This window comes from Empidonax traillii, unplaced genomic scaffold (assembly GCF_003031625.1).
Source record: "Empidonax traillii isolate 1590-97213 ecotype Southwest subspecies unplaced genomic scaffold, ASM303162v1 scaffold240:size1935192, whole genome shotgun sequence".
NCBI lineage: Eukaryota > Metazoa > Chordata > Aves > Passeriformes > Tyrannidae > Empidonax > Empidonax traillii.
In genome coordinates this window covers 1428453-1454547 of record NW_020955433.1, presented here as the reverse complement: position 1 = coordinate 1454547, position 26095 = coordinate 1428453, and the positions used below count along the sequence as shown (strand labels likewise).

The 26095-nt window shown below is 41.3% G+C and overlaps 2 protein-coding genes across 2 annotated transcripts in view; one reads left to right on the top strand and one right to left on the bottom strand.

Moving 5' to 3' along the window:
* Positions 1–17: 17 nt before the first annotated feature.
* KLB (klotho beta) lies at positions 18–17303 on the bottom strand. The gene is made up of 5 exons (XM_027888547.1): positions 16375–17303; positions 8566–9073; positions 4856–5124; positions 2205–3348; positions 18–598 (listed from the first exon to the last, which is right to left on the bottom strand). The coding sequence occupies exons 1-5, from the start codon at positions 17110–17112 to the stop codon at positions 237–239; spliced, it is 3021 nt and encodes a 1006-aa protein (XP_027744348.1). The 5' UTR covers positions 17113–17303; the 3' UTR covers positions 18–236.
* Positions 17304–22280: 4977 nt separating this feature from the next.
* The window catches only part of RFC1 (replication factor C subunit 1), a 33843-nt gene continuing 30028 nt past the window's right edge, over positions 22281–26095 (top strand). Inside the window, exon 1 of the mRNA XM_027888560.1 lies at positions 22281–22418. Within this exon, the coding sequence (XP_027744361.1) occupies positions 22296–22418 (123 nt within the window). The 5' untranslated portion in view covers positions 22281–22295. The remainder of the gene's footprint in view (positions 22419–26095) is intronic.

Genomic DNA, 26095 nt, shown 5'->3' with positions numbered 1-26095 from the left:
TAATTTTTTTTTTTTTTAAATAGATGAACTTATCCTCCATGTGGATAAAAGTAATGTCACCCGAAACAAATGTCATAGCTCTTCGTCCCGTGCATGTGATTCCTTCCTGGTTCTGAACAGAACACTTGGTGTGTGTGACTGGAGTGACTCAGTGCTTTTCCACAGCTGTCTGAGCTGCATCGTCCACTGTAGAACGTGAGTGACGGATCTCACTGGAAGTGGGCTCGTGCCCCCTTTTAAAATGAAACGCAGAGGCACTGGATGCTTTTTGCCTTATAACGTTTTCTTCTTTTTCTTTTGTGAAAAAAAATAATGGTTAAAAGCAAGATAAGGGTAGAGAAAAGGCAGCAGGCGAAGAATATTAACGGCTTCTTCTGAGAAATAAACGAGCAGAAGCTGCACTGCTTTTCTTGGTTTGAGGGGCCGCAGGCTGAGGAGTCGGCAGGGAAGCCGTTGTTGCTTATCAGAGTATTGTAAAATTGTATTGAAGGCTTTCCTTTTGAATCTGAAGTGAAGAATCCAAATCTGGGCTTAGATTTTTCTTCAGTCATCTTAAATGCGTAGTAGCCTTTAATCTTGACTTTGTCAATGTAGTATGCTGAGAAGGAGGAGAAACGAAAACCAGACGTTAATAAAACCTTATAGGTTAAGTAAAACCTGCAAACTTTCTGGTAATGAGTTCAGATTTGAAATGATTATAAATTTAAAAAATGTAATTGCATCTTACAGTATTTACTTACTGCTTGTAATAATACTTGGCTGTCTCAATTGTACATCGTTTTAAAAAATGCTTAAAATTTGGCAATTTTCTGGACCTACCCTGTGAAAGCTGGATTTTGACAGGGTTGGAGTTGGGAGTTTTCTTTCCTGGGAAAAGCCAGATGCTGCTCTTTACTAAACCCAGCTGCAGTGACTCAGGGGGCGCAGCTGCCCATCTGCCACAAGAGGAGCTTTCCAAAAATTCCTTCCCTGCTCCAAACTCATCTGCTCAGCCCCACCAGCATGCATGGCTGGATGTTGTACTGCTGCACCCAAGCGCTGGGTGAAAATACTTGAATCATAAATAGCAGGCCTTGGTGAATAAAGATCCCTTCAATTCATGTGCACACAGTAAGCATAGTTGGGGATGTGACCCTGATTAAGCAAGAACATGCAAATTGGGGGGATCTTTTTGTGAGTAATGCCAAGTGTCATGCTATCTGGAAAGTAAAATGGGAATACTATGATGAAGTGTCCTTCAAACAACGGTTTGATAACTTACTTCTTTTAATAATGTATTGTTCTTTTGTTTGCAGTATGAAATTAGCATGGAAAATAAACCAGGAAATGCTCATTAGTCCTTTAGTAACTGAGAAAGAGCTAAGCACTGGGGAGAGAGTGCCTTGTTTCTTGGCGTCTAGAAGTAATCTGAAGCCATGCTTTGCCATGAGTAAGATTTTTCTCATTTTGCCAATAGGGAATATAAGGGCAGGGATGTATTGTCTATCTTATTTTGACTGTATGGTTCAGGTACTGAGGCCTTTCTGAGTGAGCGTGTGGCTCACTCCTTTTCTTTCACAATTGTTTGGAGGAAGAGGGATGTGAGAGCTGATGTCCTTGCAGGATTTCTCATACCGTAAGCTATTGCAGAAGATCATTGTCTTGAATGTTTTTGTCCTCTACCTCCATAAGTGTTACTAGTTTTTCTCTAAAGTGAAGAACTGTATTTCTGTAGGTGCTCAGGAGAAAGCAAGTAGTGGAACAGGAACTAGAGTTGGACTCTCTATATCCGTCCAGGTCTCTGTGGACTTGCTTGCAATTTCCTGTTCAGTGACTCTAGTTCAGCATGCAAGTAAGGAGGCTCCTGCCTGTCTTTGGAGAGTAGAAATTTGTCTCTTGGAAGTTGTTGGTCCGAAGTGCCATGTCCTAATAACTTCTGAATGACTACTCTGCTGTATGTGCATGCCCAGATGGCTTCTCACATGCTTTAAACTGGAAGCAGCTGTAGCTGGGTTTCATGTGAGGGGCTTGATGGCATTGCTTAGGGTTGTGTCTGCCCTGAGCATGACTGCAGAATCGGGTCCCTCAGGGAGCTCATTGTTGATGGCCAGTTCCTACATCTGAACCAGAACTGCTTGCTCCATCTAGGGAAGTCTTAACAGCTTGCCTAAGGCTTGCCTGGGATCTGAGCCACAGAAATGGCTCTGGGGAACTTGAATACTCACCTTTTAAAACCTCTTGTACGTATTTTCCCAAGTAATAATTCCGAAGTTCATCTTTGTCTAAGGATGGGTCATCTATTCCATTTGCTGTGATGTAAATATCGATGTCGCCGTAGGTTTTTTTGATCCACCTGAGAACTCTGCGCATTCCCCAAGGCACCACTGCCAGGCGAGAAGGGGAGCTCAGGCAGGTGATATCCTGCAGAAATTGAAGGTCACGATCAAATTCATACTGGCTCCCATTCTGAGGCTCGTGAATCACAAATCTCGTGGTGAAATGATTCAGTGCATAAAAGTCAGCTGCACCTTTGACGAGCTGCTTTTCCTCACTTGTGAAAGATGGCAGCAAAGTGTACGAGAGGCCTTTTCTGTTTTTGAAGCCAATGTATTCCCTCATAGTTGCTGGATAGTCCCCAGTCTTAAATATGGGATTGGCAAACCAGCCTATTTCAAACTGAAGAAACCTGTTGGCAGCTTTTGAATGAGATTCAAAGTAGGGGTTGGCAGGCTCAGCCCAGTCCGAATGCAGGGACAGGGACACTTTGCCATCCTGGAAGGACCGGTACTGCTCATCATACACTCTCCAGGCCATGGCGTGTGCTATTAATAAATTGTGTGCTGCCCTGTAGGTATCATTGCTGCTCCTGTTGTACACACTGCTTAGCTGGTTAGGCTCGTTTATTGTAATCCACAGTTTAACCAAATCACCAAGTTCCCTAAAACATAAAGCTGCATAGTCTTGAAAAGCGTAGGCAGTGGATTGGTTCAACCATCCTCCTGCCTGCAGCAAAGGGCCCGGCAGGCCCAGGTAGGTGTGAGTGGGATAATACAAGGTGACCATGGATTGAACGTTGAGTTTCAGTGCTTCACTAACCACACACCTGTAATATCTAAGAACTTGCCTGTTGACCACTGACAAATCTCCATTGGGTAAAATTAGTGACCAGTCAAGTGCAAATCTGTAATGAGTGACTTTCATTTTTTCTAGGAGATCAAGTTGCTTTTTAATACTGACAAAATCCGTGCACTGTGCTGGTCGGGTTTTTAGCTTTATCCCTTCAACTTTGTGCAGAAGGCCATCTCCTGTGACATTCCAGAGGTACAGGCTGGAATCGCAGAACTGAGGTGAGGAAGCCACCGATTCTGCCTGTGAAAATAAAAACAATATGTTACAGTGGGTTTTAATTAAATGAATGCTGCCTTGTAGTCTGCACCTCTGCCTGTGTTCAGCTGTAGGATTAATGCTGAGTGTCAGAAAGCTTAGATACTCCAGAGGGAGAGGATAACCAACTCACCTATATGGGCTTTGTGCTAGTGGTCATCTTACTTGTTCTGTTCCTTTATCTACAGAAAACATTAAAGTTGCACTCTCCTCTCTGGTTACACACTGGCATTTGCCCTGGCACCAGATACGTCTCCCTGATTGAGTTCACTCTGTGGTCATGCAAACAGCAGTGCTCAGGCAGCTGCCAGGAGAGCAAGTGGTAAGAACAGGCACCAGGGGCTATACGAGGCAGGCACAGATTGTTTTGGCCCTGCTGCTGAGATCAGCCTTGTGAAACTGAGGCATCTGACACAAACAGCTTGCAGCATTTAGTTACATCTTTTCTATCTCCTAGTAGTTAACAAGGTTCTGAGTAGCACATGGGGATTTTTCCATATTCCAATTTTTTATATGCTTTTTGTAGGTTTCAAAATACTGTGGAGTTTAAAATAGAGTTTTTGTTGGTTTCAAAATATTGTGGAGTTTAAAATATTTAGTGTTTTTTTTTTTTTAAGAAAATGGACTTTTCCATGCTATATATTAACAAAATACGTAGCAACTTTACTTTTTTTTTTTTCCTATTGTTGTCGGTGAATAGGTTAAATTATGGGAGTTCGTTATTTTTTGAGGCTGATACTGTTCCTGGGACTCTCTCTCTGTGTGCAATGACAAAAAAACCTGGCCATTCATACAGTTGGGTTATTTACCAAGTTTAAAACAGAAATAGAAGAGAAATAAAGTATATTATAAACATGCAGTTTGGACAGAAGGTGGTATGATCTGTTTTCAAATATGAGCTCTAGGTTAGTTATCTTCACCTGTGTTCTGTGTCTTTTTAAAGGGCTTCTTACCCACTTGTCTAAGTGGCACTTGGAGCCAGGGTCAGCCCAAGAATATGTTTACCTGAAGCGTAGGGGTAGCTCAGCTGCCACCAGTGTAACCACCCTGTCCCTGCCCTGTGCAGCCCTTTCCGTCACGCTGTCATAGGCATCCCTATGGCCACACTGCAGACTGGGTTTGGAAACCCCTGGTTGAAAAATAACCCAGGAACAATTGGTTGGAGTCAACTTGGTCTGAAATTTTCTGATCTCATCTGCCTCACGGAGACGCAAGCAGAGGGAAGGCAAGGGTGGGCCAGGCCTGGAAAGGCTCCAGGTTTTCACATGAGATGCTCACAGTGCTGGTACTGCTGCCACAGCAGTACCAGCACTGTGAGCATCTCACGTGAAAACTTGCACCCAAAATTGAAGCTATGCAGTTATGGCTTAACTTGTGTTGGCAGCGTGCACTGAGATTCCTGAATGCAAGGTGCCATACCCAGGCATGTGCTCACCAAGTGAAGTTGCTGATCACTCTGCTTCCAGCAGTCTTCTCAGTATTTTATGCTTACCTTGAGGACAGACTCGGTGATACCCCAGGAGAAGTCACAGGAGAATTGAGCTTGCAAGCTTGGGGTTGACTCCCTTGGGAAGAAGCCATTTTCTTGTATGATTTGTTTATAATAAAGTGCAGATGACTTTGGAATCCTTTCCTTTTTTTCGCTTTTGAAGTCTACATAAAATAATCCACGCCTGATGTTGTAAGCATGTTGCCATTCAAAGCCGTCAAGGAGGGACCAGGCTGTGTAACCAAACACATCTACGTCGTCATATTTAATAGCTACGTAAAAGAAAGTAACATCCATGAGTCTTATATTTAGTACTCTAACATATATAAGGGATACTTATGAGAAAGGACTATTTACTTAGAAAACCTTGAGTGTCTTCTCAACACTCAAGGGCTTGTTGGCCCATTGTAATTAATTGCAAAACTGTTACGTTATATATCTTAGTCTTTATTCATTACAAAAAATGTGTCACTAGTTCCTTAAGAAATTAAATTACTGCAGGATGCTTTATTTCTGCTCAGAGCAAACATAAAATTCTACACCACTGCCAGCCAGGCTTTAAGTTGCATTTGACAATATGTCAGTAAGAGATGCCAGTAAAATTAGAGAATCATGATAAAAATTAAGGGTGCAACAGTTGATTTAGATTGTGCATTTGTCATGAAGCTAAAACTCTCTACCTTTATTTGAAAGATCTCTGTAAGCTCTAACATTCAGGAATGCCTATTCAGCTTGTAAACTGAAAAATTTAATGTATTGGTATGGGACAGTTAATGACTTAAGTTGGGTTGATCAGCTCAGAGACTGATTTAATCACAGAATGGGTGCAGTGCATGCATGTTTCTTCAGGCAATCTTAATGTCCCTCCACCTTGCAAAGGGGTCTACATATGATCTTTAATATATGAGAAAGGTGACTACTGCTTTCTCAGATATGGAACCCCATTCTTCAGGAAGGACAGGAGAACCTGCAAAGCAGCTTCTTGCCGGGCACCAACTAACCACAATGTTTTTTACCCTCTTACAGCACGTGCCAGCAAGCAGCCTGGAAGAAAAAGTCCAAACTCCATGGTCAGTCACTTTAGCTGCCTGTCACCAGCTTTAAGCTAGGAAATACCACAGGGTAACTCCTCACATTAACCTTATAAGGGCTGGAATATCAAGGGCAAAGCAGTGACCAAGTGGGGTTACTGAGGATTTTGACAGTCAGATGGACAAGCTGTATTTTACTTGTAGTCCGCCACACCAGCAGAGTAACAAGGTACCCAGCAGCACAGGTGCAGTCCAGAAGGATATTTTCCTACTTGCCAGATGAAGAAATCAGAAAGCCCAAGAGCCTACAATATGAGTATATAGGAAGCTGATAGATAAGGCCAGAATACCGGAAAGGAGATGAGGGAATGCAATGAAGCATTACAATGGCATGTATTTTCAAGAAAAGCAATTTCTAAATATTAGGGAAACCATGTGAGAAAGTGTCTGAAAATACCCATTGCAAAATGCAGAGGTGGAGAATGATGTAGAGGATAGAGGTGGGTCAGAAGGACCTGGCAAGTAAAGATAAGTATTTCATGTCTGCAGTGAGGAACGTTGAACAAATGGGAGCAGACATCTCGGGATAGCATAACTGACAACTGAGAATATTTTTGTTTCTAGAAGTATACTGAATGGATGGCAGGTAGGTTTAATTGTCAGAGCGAGAGATGCTGTAGTACTCGAGATGGTGCATGCCTAGATGAGAATTTGTGGTTGTTAAAATGCGTAGGGGAAAAAAGCACTATTTTATGTATGTTTTGTGGTAAGAAGAATTAAAAGTTAGGCAGGTGATAGGTAGAGATCCTGTGAATAAGTGTGAGAGTGTGTTTGTAGCATTGTCTGCAGCAACAGTGAAATTGGATGGCAGAAACAGGAGGCAGGATCCTCCCTGAATGTTAATTCAGAGTGGGGATGAGAAAATCCTGAAAAACAAGGAGTGACTGGGGGCAGGAATAAGGAGCTGAAGGTAGAAAAGGTCAGGAGTTAACTAAGCTTCCTGTGTCACCAGAGATTACTTTCACAGAGGGAGATCTCAGGGCATTTCTGTGTCCACTGTAGGTAGAGTCTTGGAATCCTTCTGCAGGATTAATAGTTTCAGTATGGACAGGCATACACGTGCCTGTGGTTTCAGTTGCATCTTTAGATCATAACTGAGGTCAGGTCACTGTAGAGGTGATGTTATACATCACCTATTTTCATGACTCATGGTGCCATGAGTTACAAACAGTGCAAAGTTTACAGTACTCTCCCCAAACAAACACACACACGTGAGTACAGCTCCTTGTAGCCTGTTACATGCTGTCTTAAAGGCCACCATCCCATTACAGTTTGACCTGTATAAATCACGTTTGGGGGTTAACATGATCTAATTGGTTTTGCTGCAAACTGCAAATTTATACCCAACTTCTCTGTAAAAACATGAAAATATGTTCCAAATGTTATTCCTGGTTGGACAAATTACTTTTCTTCCCCAAAAATGCATTAATTAAGAGATAACCCTGTATTTTGAGGCAGAAGTTGAAGCATCTGCGAACATCAGAACGTTGATGACAATTCTTGACAAGCAGTTATTGGTTGAACATTGACCAAGTATTTCAGAAGTGTGAATCCATGGATGGTAATCACAGCCAGGTCTGCTGTAGAATCCAGGCCTGCATCTAGACTTTCCTACTGTGTCACTGCATTATTTAAAATACCATAAATCAAATACTGGAATGCAACTTCCTCCAAAAAAAAAAGGCAGGATATATCGCACTGTGGCACTAGTAAAGTTTACAATTTGAACCAACTTTAAATATATATGGATTATCTTCTTGTGGAGCTTAGTTACAGTTGTTGGTGAAGCAGTACTTCCTGGCTTGGTCTCTGAGTAAATGATAACTCATGTTTTCCCTCTTCTGAGGATAAAGAAGGTTTTGGTAAAGGGATCTGAGCGGTCCCATCACTGCAGTGTGACATAGCAGTGAGGCAGCCTGCTGAGGCGACGGCTCTCAGAACCAGCAGCTGCCCTGCTCCCAGCACCTCTCCTACAAACTGGCTGAGGAAAAAGATACTGGTTTTGCAGAGGCTTAAAGTACTCATAGTGTTTATATTTCATGCAAATTTAAATCTTTTACCTTCAGAGAGCACCCCACACACTGGCTTTATGAAGGGCAAATCCAAGATTAAATCTGTGTTTTTAAAACATACCATCTTTGTCTGGTGTGCAATATTCCTCAAGAATGATTGTCCTTCTGCTCATTTCCTTCATGCATTTGGCATTGGAGTAGGACCCCAGCATGTCAATGGCAGTCTTTAGTCAGTCTTATTTTCCTGCTGTCAAGGTATGTACCCGCACAAAGGTGTTACGGTTGAGCTGCCAGCAGTGAAAAGTGATATCCAATAGATTTGTTTTCATTAATTTCTCGCTCAGCTTTTTACTTACTTAGTTTTAAAATCCAGTGCAAATGTTGGACTTTAACTTTCTGGGACAGGGACTATGGGTTTTTTTTCTGTGTTTGTACTACACCTACCACCAGTAGATCCTGTTCCATGACTCATACTCATGCAGTATAAATAATTAATGATTAACTTTGTTGCCATTGCTACTTTTAAAAACAGGTTAAATCACTCCAGGTCTAAATATTAAATTATCTTAAAGTGCTCACCAAAAAGCCAACAACTAACTTGTGTACAAACCTTGTAAAACCTTATTTATGAAGTTTTTCATCATGTAGATGGCTGTGGTGTCATCTGTTTTCACATGGCTGTCAGTGAACCAGCCATTCTCTGCAATCAAGATTCGAGGACTGTTGTATTCCAGTTTAATCCAGTTCAGTACTTCCCTCAAATTGAGTGACAAATTTTGGCCCATTTTTTGTAGAGTGTTTGGAGGTTTAAAGTTATTAGGACCAAAGGAAAATGCAAAGAAGTCAGCTGTTCCCTTTATGTAGTTTTTTTCATCCTCTGTAAAGCGTGGCAAAAACGAGAATTCATTTTTCAGTTCTTCTGGATAATCACCATCTCCGTGGATGGGTTTGGCAAACCATCCGAGCACTCTCTCCATAGACTTCTGACACTTAAAAATGTCCATCTCATCTTCCGACTTGTTAGGTTCGATCCAGTGGGATCCCAACACTATGGACATCATCCCCTTCTGATTGGGTTGGAAGTGTTCTTTGTAGTTATGCCACACTTTTGCATGAGCCTGATGGGAGAAAAATAGCTTTAAATTGTAACCCTAACAAGTCTCTGTGTGCACTGGCAGCTAGAGAGGCAAGGAGCTCCATCTGATTCACTGCAGGCTTGCACGGAAATATCAACCAAATATCAACCAGTTAAGGCCCACAAGTTCCCCTGCACAGCTTTAATGGGCAGTCACTGTTACCCTGAAAGGTGCCTTGGGTTGAGGGCAGTGCTCAGTAACTCGTGTGCTGTTCCTGTGACAGATCAGGGCTGTGGCTTTTTGCCTTTTAACATAGGTCTGAATTTCAGGAGAGGTGCCAGCAGGGATGTGAATAGCTGTTACATGGACACTTTTGAGACTAAACAGCTGTAATGGTGGGATTTGAACTCTGTGATTCAGACAGTCCCATTAGGTCTTTCTTTGTCAAGCAGAGATTGCTGATACGGTTAAAATTTTAAACCATCTTTACAATTGTTCCATAAATTATGCATCTCATGATACTTCATTTGTCAGTGCTGACTTTGTGCTATTAATGCTCTCTGCTCTGGGGGTTACCTGGACTTACTCTAATTAAATCACATCCAATTCATTCTTCTTCTGGGGATTTAGTTATTTTAGTTTGGTCTAATCATATGAGTAAGTGTTCAAGTTTTGATATTTGCACAATCCCTAAATGTAAGAACTTGGACAAAGGACCCAGATGTGAAGTTTGACCCCAAATGTCAACTTTCACAGTTCTGAGTGAGAATTTTGTTCAGGAATTTAGTTGATTTCTTCTTTGAAATGGTTATAATTTTTCTGACAGTACATGCAGCAGCATAGAATGAAGCTTACTCACACCAAGTAGGGAGCAATAACACTTGAATTTTAAAAGGAAATTTGGCAGCATATAATCTAGTGGGTATGGCATGTTTTAGTACTCATAATTGGCCAAATATTGACTGCCCTGGGACAGATTGAAGTTTTGCTATTCATGTGAGTGACAATGAAAACATATCTTGTATCACATCTTAGTAACATTTTTTTCTGATTATCAACATGTTTTAGAAAGCTTAACATCATTACACATCAGAATTAGCTTCAAATGTCATGTTGTTATTAAATTAAATAAGGGAATACAACAGACAAAATTTACCCAAACACAGAAATACATGGGAGACTGAGGAACCACCATCATTGTCAAAGTCCTGTAGGAAAATGAGACAGCTCAGGGGGCAGAGAAGGGTGGCTTTGGATTGCAGTGTGAATCACATCAGAGGATTTGACAGGGGAGGGGAACTAACCTCTCCCAGCTGAGGAGTTGTCAAGTAACTCAGGGTTTACCTTATGCTTGAAGTGTGGCTTTATACTCTTAAGCTGGAAAGAAAATAACTGCACCCAGGAAAAACATTGAGAAGCATTGTGAAACACTGAGAGCATTGAGTTAGACCACCATCAGCAGCAAGCCAAACAGCACTGCTTACCTTCGACAATAACTGCAGTAATTTATCTAGAAACACACAGCCTTGACAGTTAAAAAAACCCAAAAGGCCTGATGTCAGGTAGATATTTGTTTAAGCTAGGGAGTACCAAAGCATTACAGTTTGTGAAATTTTGTGTATCAGTTGTTTATGGTTTCTAAGGTCATGCTTGTAACATTTGTTCAAGGTCTGTCCTTGAAAATACTGATAAAGTAACACTAACCTTTGAAATGCAGGTTCTGTAGCTGAAAAGGGAAGCCAACAAAAATGGACTCCTGAGGCCCATTGCAAGATACAGTTAAAGTATTATAAAATGGTTTTCTTACCAGTCTCATCAGAAAATTTAAGTGGCCAGTGTCATCTCCTCAGTTACCTTCACTGTGCTCTCCTGAAAGTCCCTCCAGCCTGGGGTGGCTGCTAGGGCCAAGCTTGCTTTGTTCTCTGCCCCTTGTGATTTCTTACCTGGTTAGTACATTTTTTTCCAGACGGAGGCCACTAACACGTGTTTGATGAGTGGAGTTACCACATCATGCAACCCACATATATGGTTGCATTGGCCTAACAAGGAAACCCCCGCTGAAGTGAGCTGTATTATGCACAGTGCCAAGCACCATGACAATAGCACCAGCTAAATCATAGCAATCACACTTTTCTAGGTGAACTGGTGAAGATCACTTTGCTAAAACCCAACTAATTAGAATGGAATATTGACATGTAAAAGGCAATCAGGGACAACTCATCGTATTCATACACATCTTCAGGAGTCGATTAGAAGAAAGTAAAGTTACAAGTGTTGTCTACAGTCGAGAATACAGCCACAGGTATAATTCTAGAGGAGTTGAACTCAAGTACAAATAAGTATATTTAGTATGAGTAAAGACAGGATCCTCATATGCAAAGTCATGTATCATTGACTCTTAGTTCTGAGGATTAACTCTTACTGAAACAAACTTGTCAGTGTCTCTAGTAAGGGTTTTTACAGACATAGTAGAGACAATAGCATTTGCTTGCCTGTAATTATCTTTGGAGCTGTTAATTATCTGCAAGGCAGATTAACATTTTCAGACAGAAGATCTTCACTAAGTGCAAACTGTTGTTGATGGAACCAACTGATTGATATAATTTGTTTTGTAAGACCAGATATAAAACAAAGATTAATTTAAAAGCTGTATCATACATCAAATTGTGTATTTTGAGTGAATCTTGACTACTATTTTTTCAGTTAGAGTTTAATCCCTAATCTTTCACTTTCCTTGGTAGATCAAGGACAAATGTCAAGGCTAAGTACACAGTGAAAACAGGATCAATATTGTGTAAATACTCCAGATACATGACTCATTAATTTCAGCATATTTTCCTGGTATTAGTATAGAAATTATTCAATAGACTTGAAAGTCACAGAGAGTGCTAAGTCAGTTAGTATAAACCCTGAAAAAAGGCTGGAAAAGTCAACCTAATAAAATGAAGACAACAGTATTGTTCTTCTCCTCAAAATACTCTCATGCTCTCTCAAACCCTGATCCTCTAATTTATCATGTGCATATGCAAAGAGCTTTCAAAAGAAAGACCAATACTTTCTAATTCTTAAGGTATTTTAGCCAAGGAATTTTCCTTTGAACAGCAATGAGCACACAAAACAATGTCAGGGGTATATGGAATTATTTTAGTGTGCCAGAGAGCGAGAACATTTAGGAAAACTAGAATTAAAAAATGCTAATAAAATTATTTGGGGTTTTTGTTTAGTTGTTTGGTTTTTAAACCATGAGGAGTTGGAATATAGAGTCTGATGATGATGTTCACCATCCCTTCAGAAGAAAGGCAGGTGTGTGTGGCTTATTTGAAGACTATTTCAGTTTCAGGCCCTTTTGGTCTATGGTAAGGGTGTACTCAGTAGAGTTAAAGCCCTTATTTTCCAAATTGACCAAATCTCAATCTTTGTGAAGAACAAAAGGGCTCTTGAGATGTAGGCAACTACATTTCTAGGAGGGTGGTTTGAAGGACTGAGTCTTTACTCTTAAATTTGTTGTATGCTAACTGTCTTGTATTTGGATTGTGTTTTTCATAATGATTGCCAAGAAGTGTAAGAAAGTTAACCTAAAAATAACAAATCATAACAAAAAAAGTGTGCATCAGTGCTGAATTTTATATCATAACTGATGGCTACTACTGTTAGAAAAATCTTCCAGCAAAGACATTTACAAGCATAGATGATTCTGGTGTCCATCCTAGAGCTATACTTGATGGAGGCATGTTTCCCTCCTCCTGTAAGAAATTAGGGCATGGGGTAGCTTCATCTTTCTACATCCTGAGGAAAGGACACAGTTTTGCAGGAAGGGAAGAAAATGTCTGGTTGGACATAGAAGTAATAGTTATTCCGATTCATTCAGTAGAAATTTGTTTTTAGGGAGAATACATTATGGGACTTTTCTGGGACACACTCATTCACAGATCCCAAAGGCAGCAGTGTCCATGAAGAGATCCTGGCATAGTGAAAGCCACTGTAGAGCTGGGAGTAATGCAGCTGGGCACAGAGAAGAATCTGATATGCAATAGATCTATATGGAAACACAATGCTTGAAAGGGAATTTATTGCCTTTTCCCAGTATGTGATGTCCTTGAAGAAAATTTTTAGGGAGACTTCATCCTGACATTTCTCTCCTGGGCTTTTCTGACAGATGGAGAACAGTGTGAATAACCTCTAACAGGAAGAAAAAAAATAAAGCCCCTTTCTTCCTATTATTTAGCAAAGGCAGAACTACCTGGAGGGCACTGATACAGAGAAGGGAAAGAAGACAGCTTAATCTGCAGCTTGTGATCTTTACAATCCTCGATCTAAGTATAAAAGAACATAACTAGATACTGAGAAAATGGTAATAATATATCAGGTATATATTTCACATAGCTCCAGCCACAATGATTCATCTACTTTGTATTTTCTTGCTTGTCAGATTTTTTTACTGTTAAATCAAAGAAATCCACCTAGTTTTTCTGTGTGCCATTTTTCCCTCTGCCTCAGTATGACAGCTGCCTCAGGAGCAAGCTCCTAATTTTGTATTTTCTTTGATGTGTCTTTCAAATGTCTCATAGCAAGTTACATGTTATCATTAATTGTTTTCTGGTGTTGCTTTGTACAGTCTCGTTTAATGAAGAAAGGCAATACACTTTTGATGGCCACTCTCCATCTAGTATAAGATTCCACATGCCCCTGGTATTAGTTGTAATGATCGTGCACTTGAAGAGATTTATCTAAGTGAACTCCTTAGCAATTTATAATTAAAAAGCATCAAATACCCCATTCATTTCCACAGAGGTAGTATCAGGTCCTTTAAAAATGATCAGTAGCAAGTATTACCCATAACACACATAGGAACATGAAATTTTGAGTTCTTTTGTGGATTATTTTCCCCACAATGGATCTCCTAAGCACCCTGCTTAGCAGCCTTTGCTTCTCTGCTCACTACCTGTCTTTATGGATCTTGAATAGCCAGACCCACGCAGAAGGCAGGGCTGTCTCTTAAGAAGATATATCTGGGGCATTTCCTTAAAAGCATGCAAGGTGCACAGGAAAGCACAGGTAGAAGGCAATGCAGCATCAGCAATGCCTTGTGCTAGCCAACACCATGGGACTCTGGGGCTGGATGGAGACAGACCAATCCTGCTTTTGTTGAAAAGCCTTCATAAGGTCATTATGTACCTAATTACCTACCTCAATTAATTCACTGAAGCAGATAATTTTTTAATCAGTTCTAAAATGCATGGAGACGATCCTTGAGGTCCCCTTCCAACTCGGTATTCTGTGACCTTTTCCTTATGCCAGCCAACTATTCAAGTTTCAAGACATTGTATTTCTTCAGCCTACTAAAATTTGCAGTTTAAAATTATGAGAAATTTCTTCAGCTCTTTTCTAAAGACATGAAGATCTCCAGCAACTTTCAAACTGTTCTTACAATAAAATAAAGTCTTAAAACCAGAGGCTTTATGGTTTGTTATGTTGTTTTTGTGATTCTATGAAACTTAGCTTCAGTTATGATTGATATATCACATAAAGGCATTTCTTTGTATAAATGGTGATTAGTTCTCACAACACCTCAACTGCAACAGCGATAAGGAAATGAAACTAAAAGTAAGATTCATGCAAGAGCCTCATTTAGTTTATCCAAAGGAAGTACAAAAAGGCTTGAGAATGATTTCCAGCCTTTTGCTGTGTAAGAGAGGGGTGGCCAGATTAGCTGCTTTTCAGCATTACAGACCTGATTTTCCTGCTCACCACAGTTAACAGGTGGACCTGCTAATGTGCACAGGGTGCCACTGAGAACACTGTCTGTGAACAGCCTCCCAAACTGAAGCCTTGACACGGGCAAGAACATGGCTCTTCCTAAAGCTGCTGACATAAATGGGAATCTTTTGCAACAGCTTTACCGGGCCTTGCCTCACACTGCCAAACCCTGACATTTTAGTTGGTCTTTTATTTTTGGGGTGATGCTTTTGGTTTGCAGTGGTAAATTAGAAGGTAGCCAGAATACAGTGTTTGAGAAGCAGACCAGTAGATACCAATCCTGAAATAAAATGCCGTGTGAAATCTCTTTAAAGAGAGAATCTCATAACATTCCCTGCCTCTCAAAGAAGAGATACTTCACAATGCATGAATCCTGATTGTGCATCAATACATTATATTAATATGGTTTATCACCAATATGAAATGAACTGAACATTTCAACACTCACAAAACTCTTTGAGAAAGATTCTGGCTGATTGCTTTGAATCATATAATACTAGCTATGACTTCTGTGGGGTGGCTGGCTTTAATTACAGTTTATTAGGAGAAAAACATTACAGATATAAGGAGTTGACTCGGTACCTCAAGAGTTTCCATTCCCCTTCCAACCCCAATCATAAAACTCCAGTTCCTCAAATCCATTACTACAAATTTGAGATTCTTAGTGAATCTTAAATCTAAAATATTCAGAAATTTTACAGTGCTATGGGAGAGAACTGCTAACACATTAGGTAATGTTCATGGGGCTGTAAGAAGGATACCATGGGAAAATAATTTCTTGACAAGAATAATAAAATACTAGTTAATGGATTGAGTATTGCTGAAAGTTTCATTATCTCTTCCATTGAAATTATTTATTTTATGCTCAGTTCACAGACTTTAGAACTAGAAGCAACTATCAAATCAAGTCTAAGAGTTAAATAATATTGACCAAGGGACTGAGGTCAGTAGTTTGTATATCAGACCCAACTGTGCTTGGCTTCCTGGAAAACCCAATTGATTCTTCAGCAGAGTTATTGCTCCCTACATGCCGTGTGCTGCTTACATGGATTTTAAAGGAAGTGCAGAGACTGCCTATTTGGTACTCCAGATTTGATTGTGACACTCGGAAACGAGGGCAAGAAATGCTAGAAACTTACATGGTATCTTTTACATGTATTATATGAAATACATTTTATATAACATCTGAAAATAAAAAAAGAATTATTCAGCATCAGTCCTCTTTGAGATGCTTCACAAATCTTTATAGTTAAATCATTCTTGTGCAAAGTCTGAAATCAGTTAGTGGCTCAAGATGCTCGATGACTTTTCTCTGTGTAAAACTTCTATTGACTACAATGTTGTGTGGTCAGACTCCTATTGACCAAGCACTTTAAAATGAATAATTACTAAGTCAGCTTTTTTGAAAAGAACAGTAAGATCAAAATGAGGATTAACAGAAAGACTGCCTTAGGTAAAGGCTATTTCTTGGTGCTTTCACAGTCTGTGATCTTTTTTTTTTTTCAAACATTGATCACAGGACTGATTCCTCCCATCATTTCCCATGGCAGTGCAAGATCAATTTGTAAAATCTCATTATACTGTACCTTGATCAAATTGTGTCCTACAGAGTAGACAGTTGCTATTTTTCCTCTCTCTCCCGGAGCATGAATACCTGTGCCATACCCATGCCAAGCAATTAAATACGGATTGTGGATTGTAATCCAGTACTTAACACGATCCCCAAAGGTCTGGAAGCAAAAGGTGGCATAGTCATTGAAGATATCAATTATCGATTCATTTTTCCATCCCCCATATTTTTCTTGCAGCATCAAGGGCAGGTCCCAGTGGTACAGGGTAACCATAGGAACAATATTTCTGTAGAGCAGAGAGTCAATAAGGGTGTTATAATACTGGAGTCCTTTTTCATTGGGAGCTGCTACCAATCCAGTGGGAAAAAGCCTTGACCATGAAATTGAAAACTGGTAAAAAGTAACTCCCAAAAAATCCAGAGCAGACAAATCTTTGTCCAACAAAATGTAACTGTCACTGGAGGTGCCTGTGCTGTCAGCATCCCTGAACTCTGAGTGGGTGAAGCGGTCCCAGATGGAGGAGCCTTTCCCGTCCTTCCTCCAGCTGCCTTCCACCTGGAAAGCCGCTGTCCCTACACCCCAGAGAAACTCTTTGGGGAAAGTGTCATACAGAAACATCTGTGTTTCACTCACGGGGCTGAAGTGAGGGTCCTTTTTCCACACAGATCTTCCCTCTTCAGCAAGCCCAGAAACTGTCCTTATGAAAACTAACGTCCAAAAAGCAACAATTCTCTCCGGTCGCTGGCCACACATTATGCCGGTTTATAGTGCCAATGTTAAAAGTCAGATTTCTTGTACTGACACGTAAAAAAATCCATTTTTTTGCTGGAGTCCCCACCACGCAGACCGTCTTCATTTGCCACGAACTGCTGGAGTGTCTTATCAAAGCTTCACTAAAAGCTCGTGATCGTAAAAGCCCTGTCAATGATTAGCCTGAACTGTGCGACGTAGAACGGGTCAGAGAACGGTGTAATTCATAGGGAGGTGGCCTGTGTATGACCACTGAGACACCTGGCTGGCTTCTTACTGCAGGAAAATAGGTTGCCTGAGAAAGAGAAATGCTAGTAACTAATTTATCATTGTTTAAAGTTCAGTCATCCAGGTTGGGAGAATATAGGTGACAGAGGGTGCTACGAAGATATCACATCCTTTATTCCTTGTGCAGCTGTATTTTGAGGAAAGATTAATATAATTCAGACTACAGAGTCTCCAATTAAAAAATTATTTTTCCCATCTGTGTAATTGGATGGCTGGATGGGGACTGCATCATTCCTCAGTCCTGCCCTGCTCAAACATCCTACTTCTGCTGAAAAACTCTCCCTGGACTTGTGGGAAATTTTGATGTGGACAAGAAATGTATGCACATGCCATTAACTATATAAAAACTGAAAGCTAGTCAATATTTCTTTCAAACACATGCAACTGTTTTTCTATCCTGTATAAAAGTTTGCTTTGTACAGCTGTACATGCAGCAGCAGCACAAAATCAAAAGGGGTCTGCTCCAGTTCTTACACAATTTCCCTGGATTTCTTGAAATAATCACAATTAGGAAAGACAATTAGCCATGAAATATGCTATTTTAGCATTGACTTATTTAACAATCTTTGTATACACAGCTGGGGCATCAGTACAGTGAATATTTTACAGAACAGTTATGCAATACAATTTAACCTTTTAACATTTTAAATTACAGCAACTCTATATATGTTGAGATATAGTCAATTTATTCAATATAGTAAGGCTGAATCCTGCCATTTTTTGATTTTCCTGAGGCACAGTTATATAAAGTGTATCCACACATAGACCACAGTTGCTGAAGAGCTTTGCAGAACAACACAGCAGTGTGAAGTAACTTTGCATGCAAGAAATACTAAAATCTGAACATGGGCACAATTAATCACCTTAATCATACAGCACTTTGCTTGGACGAATTAGTCCTGCTGGTATGTAGGACATGAAAGTCCAGATGCACTGCCAGGCTGCTGCCACTTTGCTGCTCCTGCTACCTATGAGAGTATGCTTGCAGCACTGCACAGTGCCACTGAGACTTACCTTTAGTTTATCCATAAAGCTGATTAATCAATAAAATGAAAGACTATTTATGTTTTAAGATAAACAACAAAACCTCCATGTGCCTAAGCACTTTTCTGCAGTGCCTTTACAAGAATATTTTCAGTACTGATGAAGAAGAAAGCTCCCACCAACATCTTCTGCACTGCAGGTCCCTGCTTGTGGGGTAGCCATGCATCTAACATGAGTCTCTGCCACGTAACAAACCCAGCACTCCCTCAGCAACCTGAAGTAACTCATCCACACTTCTCAGCCAAGGTCCTACCACACACAGGCAGCTTGGAAATGAAAGAAGTGAAAGAAAACCCAAACACAAGTTGTTATGGATGCCAATACACTTCTAAAGGAACTAGTTACTATGATTACCAGATGCTCAAGTTCCAAACACCCACGACAGTTTTGTAACACCCTGGCAATCTATTGACAAGGTAAAGACAACGGGCTTCTCTTCACTTACTACAGCAGATTTAGTACCATTGGCATCTTATTGCAGACAATGTGTTTCACCTGCCCAAGATGATGTCTCCAGCAGAGACCTGTGCTCCCAGGTGCTTTGTCTGTACAAGGTTATGAACTGTATTTCTTTCCTTATTATTGACATGTCTCAGAGCATACTGTAATCAAGATTTGAAAATGTGTCAGTGTTTCAAGCCTCTGTGAATTCAGTTTCTTATTGCTTTGTCACATTTAATGTTCGAGCTACAGTGTAACTTCATGAAGTTAGAGAGCAAGCAATTTAACTGACGAGAGTCATACGGTGGAAGGAGGTTTTGATTAGCTGAGCAAGGACCTGAGAGAAGGAAACACTCTTGGTAATTTGGAAAGCAATCAGCGCAGAAGGGAGAGGTGCGATAAGGGACTGTTGGGAAGTGAGGGTGCAAAAGGTGGGGAAGAGAATTAATTATTCCACTAGCTCAAGTGGCAGAGTCAGGATAGGCTCCAACCCTGATGCTGTACGTGGACATCAGTATGATGCTGCACAGTGGGATCTCCTGCCTCTGGCTGTGCACTTAATGAACCCGTTTTCAGAATTAATCAAGACTGGGAGAGGTTGAGACCGCCAGGGCACCTGCTGATACAGATTCAGTAGTTGGGAAGACTAATGATTATTCAGGTCAATTCTTAGCTATCAAATTTCCTTTTCTTCTTTGCTTCTGTCAAGGCACATGATTCAAACGATGAAAACAACTTTTCACTTGACTACTGAGTATGTGTTCTCCTTGTTTTGGGGTTTGGCTTGAAAACCTGGGGTTTGATCTGCAGAAATGCCAAACACGTTAGTTTAAAGGAGTAGAGTTTTGAATGTTAGGCCGAGTATCCAAGTTAACACACATTCATTCTGCCTAGATATGCAAATGAAGAGAAGGACCTAAAGACAAAGTTCACTTAGAAAAAGTGTAATGTTTACATTCACATCAGCTGCTCAGATTGAGGTGCTCAAAAAAAGCACAACTTATATAATTGCCCCACAACAGCATCATGCAAATCACTTATCTTTACCTTATACAGCAAAAGCTGTTTGAGATGGGATCAAGTCTTTTCTAAAGATGCCCAGTTGTAATGGATACTATAGAAAGCCTAACGTAAATAGAAACTAGACCACAGAATTACAAAGAATTTCTGGAATTTTCATCTGCATCAAAATGCTAATTCCTTTTTCTACACTGTCAGAAAAATTTGATTTTCTTTACTAGAGACTCTAGTAAGCAAAATATTCCCTATGGGATTCCTTCAAAATAGAGGCTACAATCTAGTAAATGAGTATTTTAATGTCTGTTAATTCCACAAAAAAAGCCCCAGGATTTAGCCTGAAATTTCAGGAAAAAATATTTTTGTTGTGTCTCCCTAATCATCTGAGCATTATCATACTGTATTTCTTTAGGGCAATAGAGTGTAAATAGAGCGGTGATATTGAGCTACTTCTTAAAGAGCTGTGCTTTCAGTTGGATAATATGCCTTTAAAACATGACCCAGGATCAATTAATAGACTCAAAAGGGATATTGCCTTGATTTTATCTTGCAAAGCACATAAGAATACAATGGACATTCAGTTTTGTTTCCTGTGGCAGAGCAAGGTTTTTCCCACTTCCAGTGGTTCTGTGGTCAGGCACATAGAAACAGAGGTCTCCTGTCTCCCCACTATACCCAGAAGTGAATTATAGACATTCCAGGTCTTCAGTCTGATCTCTTCATGAAGAGTTAAACTCTTGCCTTCCAAGAAACATGAACATGTCACAAGCCCACAGGCAGATACTGCTCTGCTGGATGTTACTCTAGGTAGCTTTATCAACTACAAATAGAGATAACCACCTGCAATAACTCTTTTGGCATTGTTTGAACAGTTTGTCTGGCTCTTACAAATGTCAGCCACTTTAACTACTCTTTAGTTCTGGTATCAGGAATATGCACGGCTTTAAAAATTACATAATGAGAATTAAATATGTAAATACAAACTTATCACTGGAGATGTTTTTCTAAAGCAATAGCAGTTATGTTTGCATAGCCATTACGTTGAGTGCTTATGGAATAACTTGTAAAGCAGGCTGAAAAGCACAGCCTGTGCTATGGGTTTGCATTCAGTTGCTCAGTTTGTCATATTTCTTATGCAGAAATCCAAACTCACAAGCTATGCTAATGCTGAAAATATGAGTCCACCTAACCATGTGTGTTCATAATAGAACAGTAGCAATTTCTGTACAAATAGGATCCTACGATTACTTAGAGTCCAATTTAAATAATTAAATGGGAATAGTAATAAGTATAATTGACTTTTATCTCAGTGTAGTTATTTTTGTTGGAATTAGACCATCCTACCAAGTAGACAGTCTCTTGTTCTTGGAAGAATGAAAAGGAAGAATAAAGACGGGAACAGAGAGTGTGCACAAGTCATAGAATTGGAAATTGCAGTATAAGTACAAATTGAGCTTGTACTCTTTTTTTGTTTGTTGTTTGGGGGTTTTTTGGGTTTTTTTTGAGTGGCCTCCTAAATCACTGGCAGTATTTGTAGCACCACAAATTCTGTTTGCCTTCCCCATTCTTCTTCAAGTCTAACAATAATTAGCAATTTTATTAGGTTTGCAGAATCTAAACATCAGACAAGTAATTCTTGATAGTGGTACCATTTTTATTTGGTTTGACCAAGTTTATTCCCTGCAAGTGTTCAGTAAGTAGAGAAAACAAAATGGAAGGAAACATACAAGATTTCATTAAACATTAATTAGAAAAGTAGACAAGATTTCATTAAAGATTAATTAAAAAATTAAAGAGTCAGTGGGAGAAGACAGAGTGTAACTCCGTGGTTTCCCTTGGCCTCCTCAGATGCAGTCTCAAGGCTCTCCCAAGCCTCAACATGTGGGAGAAAATTCCGTAGAGGAATCACACCTGACACAACCGGGTGTGCTCCCGGCACAACCCGGACGGAAGGGACCATCTCACGTTTACGACAAGGAAATGCTTTTCTGTGCTGCGCCGATCCAGGCCTGGCTGGTGGCGCCTGCACAGCTGTTATTGGCTGTACGCCTATTTTGGACGCTTCATTTGCCTCAGTGCCCTAGAAAGTGCCGAATCTCATGGAGGCTGGCACTGCTTTCTTATGTGTTTTTAACCAAAAGTTCGGACTGTCAGGTCTCCGGCTCTGCCGGAGGGGACCGAGGCCGGGCCGTTCCCAGCGGGCCGCAGCAGCTCCACGCCCACCATGCTGAGGGAGCCCCGTTCGTGCCGGGAGGGAGCGGTTAAACCCCCGCCGCGGGCACGAGCCCCCGGGGCCCGCACGGAGGATGGGGAGGCGGGGAATGCCGAGGGCGGGCCGGCAGGGCGCTCCGGCGGGGGGCACGGCCACGGACCGGCCCCCGCCCGGGGCTGCCCCCATGCCCGCCCCGCCCGTCGCGGCCGTGACGGCAGCGCGGCGCGCCGGGCCGCGGGAGTTGGCGCGAAGGCGGGAGCATGGAACCGGGAGCGTCCCGCTAGGCGCGGGCACCGCCGCCAGCATGGTGAGGGACTGCCCGCGGGTCTCCCCGCCGTGAGCTCTGCATGGGCAGGGGGCGGCGCGCAGGGCCCGGGCGGCGGCGGCGCGGCCAGTGGGGTCCGGCGCGGGCTGAGCGAGCCCTACGGGCGGCGGAGCGGCCGCGGGGCACACACCGGCCCCGGGGGGGCACACACCGGCCCCGCCTGCTCCCGCCGCGCTCCCGCCCGCGGCCACCGAGCCCCGCGCCCGCCAGGAACGGCGTGCCATGGAACCCCTGGCCGAGGAAATGGCCCTGCCCGGAGCGGGAAGCGGCTGAGCCTCTCCGGCTCGTCGCTCCCGGAATCGGGTGGGGAGTTAGGCGGGGACCGCGGGCTGGTCCGGGGAAGGAATGCGGACGAGCTGAGCTCACCAAACGCGGTCTGCAGGAGTGTTAACTCTTCCTTTAATTCCAGCAGGGGCACACGCGAAGGCGTTTCTGCTGCCGAGCTTGAGGGTGCGCAGTATTTGCAGAAAAACAGTTCGAATGGGGAGAAAAGAATTTCAAAGTCTGGAAGTAGACAGCTGTTTATAAATAAGGATGCGATCCTAGGCTGTAAAGAGATTGTAAATATAAACATAAACGTGTTTGTTTGCTTTCCAAAGTGCTGCTCCCTTAAGCAGCCACTATTAAGATGGTATCCCCTCTTCATCTCTGGCTCAGATAAGTTTGCTTCTACTCAGGTGGAGCCTCTCTGCACACCTTTTACTGGCTTAACTACAGGTGCCATCCAAAGCCAATTAAAGTTCAGCTTTGATTTTGGACTCCAGAGAGTTTAAACTTGTTTATAGCTTAAACCTAATGCTCTGCAATGAGGGGTGATACAGTCTGACTCTTCTACAGTAATGACAGAGGTCTACTAGCACTGAAAGTAGTAATGTCTGATATTTTCGTAGTTTGGCTGATGGCTTTAAATTTATGTATGAGGACAAATCTGCTTCTCCTGTTTCCCTGCTAACATCTTTTTAGAAAACTGATCTTATTAGAAGACTTGCTTCCTCCTTTCCCACCTTTCTGGGACAAAGGCTTTCTCTCTCTGTGTCATCTTCTGAATGTCACACATCTTGCAATATCTGGCGCTTTCCTAGAAAGGAGGAAGACAACCCTAATTTTGAGGACAGTATGAGTTGCCTCAGCCCGTTCCCTTTTCAGTGCTGAAGCAAAGAGGCTGTACAACCATCACTGCTGCAGCTGCAGAAGTAGAGGCAAAAATGCAGTGATGTTAGTAATGGTGTAGCCTGTTCTGCTTGTGCAGCAGCAGCACAAGTGTATTGCAATTCAGTGTCACACCTTTGCAAACTTTTTTCATGTATTGCCAAATGCATGTAGCCCCTGTCAGCATGGTTCTGCTGCATCTTCTCAGCTGTGCTGAACTGATGTGTGTAGAGTTACACAGTGAACTGATTTGTCTTAGAAGGGATTTATTTTTTCACCAGATTAGTGGCCTGACCCAGTTTCCGAGCAGAGAGAGCTATACTGGTACACCTGATGGAATGAGTGGCTGGGAGTAGGGGCTAGTTGAGTTTTCTGTAGCTGAGAGGGACACTTACAGGGCTGGAGCTGGAGCTGTTGTGTACTTAGACCTGTGACACTGGTTGAAAAATGCCATATAGAACCTGTGCTGCAGTTGCCCCTATCAGTAAATATTAATTAAGTATAGTTACCCAAGCAAGTATTACTGATTTCACTGAAGTGAAACTATAAATTTGATTTCATCTGCGGCAATTGTTCTGGAAGCACCAAATGTCACAGGTGATGTTGGGGCAAAACTTGCACTGAAATAGGCAGACTAAATAAATACGAGTTCTTTTGATGAAGGCCCTCATGGAGGTGCTCCAAATACCTGGAATAAGGTGCATATACTTTCTGTTGCAGTCAGTGAGCTAGGTTAGTGAAATTCAGTGTTCTATCTTGTATCTTGAGGTACAGACTGAATTATATGATGGTATTTTGGAAAATATTATGCCTTAGTGAGTACTAGCCTTGTAAAAACGCTGTCTTTGAAGTAACCAGTCTCTGTACCACCTAACAAGTAGATTTCAGTTTCTGCTTGTGTTATTCTCCTCAGCAAAACAGACAGATACAAATCTTTCAAAAGAAACTTGCAACCTGATGTGATTAATTGCTATGGTCTCTTGTTATTGCATAAGATAGAGGATTTGAAGTAGTATTCAGAACTGGCAAGGACTAGATGGCACAGCCGTTACTGAGGTCATACAATTGCTAAAAAGCTGTGCAGGAACCAGCTTTTTAGGCTGTTCAGATGCTGTGCACCAGTTACCCCCTAACTAAGCAAGAGTCATCAGAAAGCCTTAGTTACACCTCCTACTTGAGTGGAACAGTTCAAAACTACATGTCTTGTTGCTGCTGCTGAAGCACACCTAGGGAGACACCAATATAGCCTTGCCTCTTAAATTTTAGTATTATGGGCAGGGGGACCACCTGGAACAGCCATGCTGGTGGGTTTCTCCAGGATACACAAGGCACACTGCTGTGTTTTTTTTTTTTTTGGGGGGGGGGGCAGTATCCTGGAAGGAAACTTGATGGTTCTTTTGGTAGATGGCTTTTCTCATTTGAATGAGCATAGATAAAAGCTAAACACACACAGTTTTTTTACCAGGTGATCTCATGTATATGCATGGCATTGTATACCACTGAGAAGGTCAGTCAGAGTATGTTAAATAAAGACAGAAGTGAAGCAAGTGATCCTATCTGGGATCTAAGCCTATATGATAGATACTTACATTGCTTATTTCTGTAGTTATGCAATGAATTAAGAATTTATCTGGCATCTCTTAATAAATGGCATGAAATCTGTTTCATGATTCTTGGATAAAAGCTTCACTGAAGGGTAACTTTATTGTTGCAGTGTGGCATACTTTTCTCCCAGGCAATTCTGTATTCACTGTTTGTTATATCAGCAGTGGCTAACAAAGTTCCCTTTTCATCTAAAGAGCAGGATAGCTGAAGATTGGTGAATTTATAACTCTGAAGACTGTGCATAGGTGTCAGTTTTCCTTTGTAGCTTTGGGCTAAATTACTGTGTAGTTAATGAAGTCTGCATTTCATAAACCTTGCATAAGTCTATTAAAAAATTCTAATATTATTGCATCTTCTCAAAACACCAAAAGGTGCTGCAAATCTTCTGCCAGAATTATGTGCATTTTAAAAACTGATTCCAGAACTGGAATTCAAAACTCAAGATGAAGATAGAGGAAAAAGAATGATAAATAAATCTTGATAAAAAACCTCTGTAGAAGCCTACTGATGGGCTTTAGAAATAATTTAAACCAGACAGGTGGTGCTAAGTTGGGCTAACCAATGTAACTCATATTTCCTGCTACCACTTGTGAAGTGAATTAGCTTGAACTTGAAGCCTCTGATTTTAGGATGTATTCATGTTCCCTCACATAAGAATTTCCAGATAGCACAGAGGTTGGTAGAGGTTTGTAAGTTTGCAGAGCAGCTCAGTTACTATTTGACAGTTTTTAGTTAAAGCCATACAAAGAGTAGAGCCTTATAATTGATCTAAAATTAATTCTCCAAATATTTTAAGCTTTAATGTAACAACTATAAAAAACCCCCAAAACTTTAAAGTCACTTTATTTTGCAAGGTTGTAGTAAGTATTTAAATTACTTTACTACATAAAAGTTCTAATGAGGCT

Excerpts from the sequence above, each read along its gene's own strand:
- KLB (XM_027888547.1), bottom strand. The coding sequence starts at position 17,112 with ATGTGTGGCCAGCGACCGGAGAGAATTGTTGCTTTTTGGACGTTAGTT. Across the intron at positions 9,074-16,374 it reads TAGGACACAATTTGATCAAG|GCTCATGCAAAAGTGTGGCA; the intron begins GTACAGTATAAT and ends TTCTCCCATCAG. Across the intron at positions 599-2,204 it reads CGTACAAGAGGTTTTAAAAG|CATACTACATTGACAAAGTC; the intron begins GTGAGTATTCAA and ends CCTCCTTCTCAG.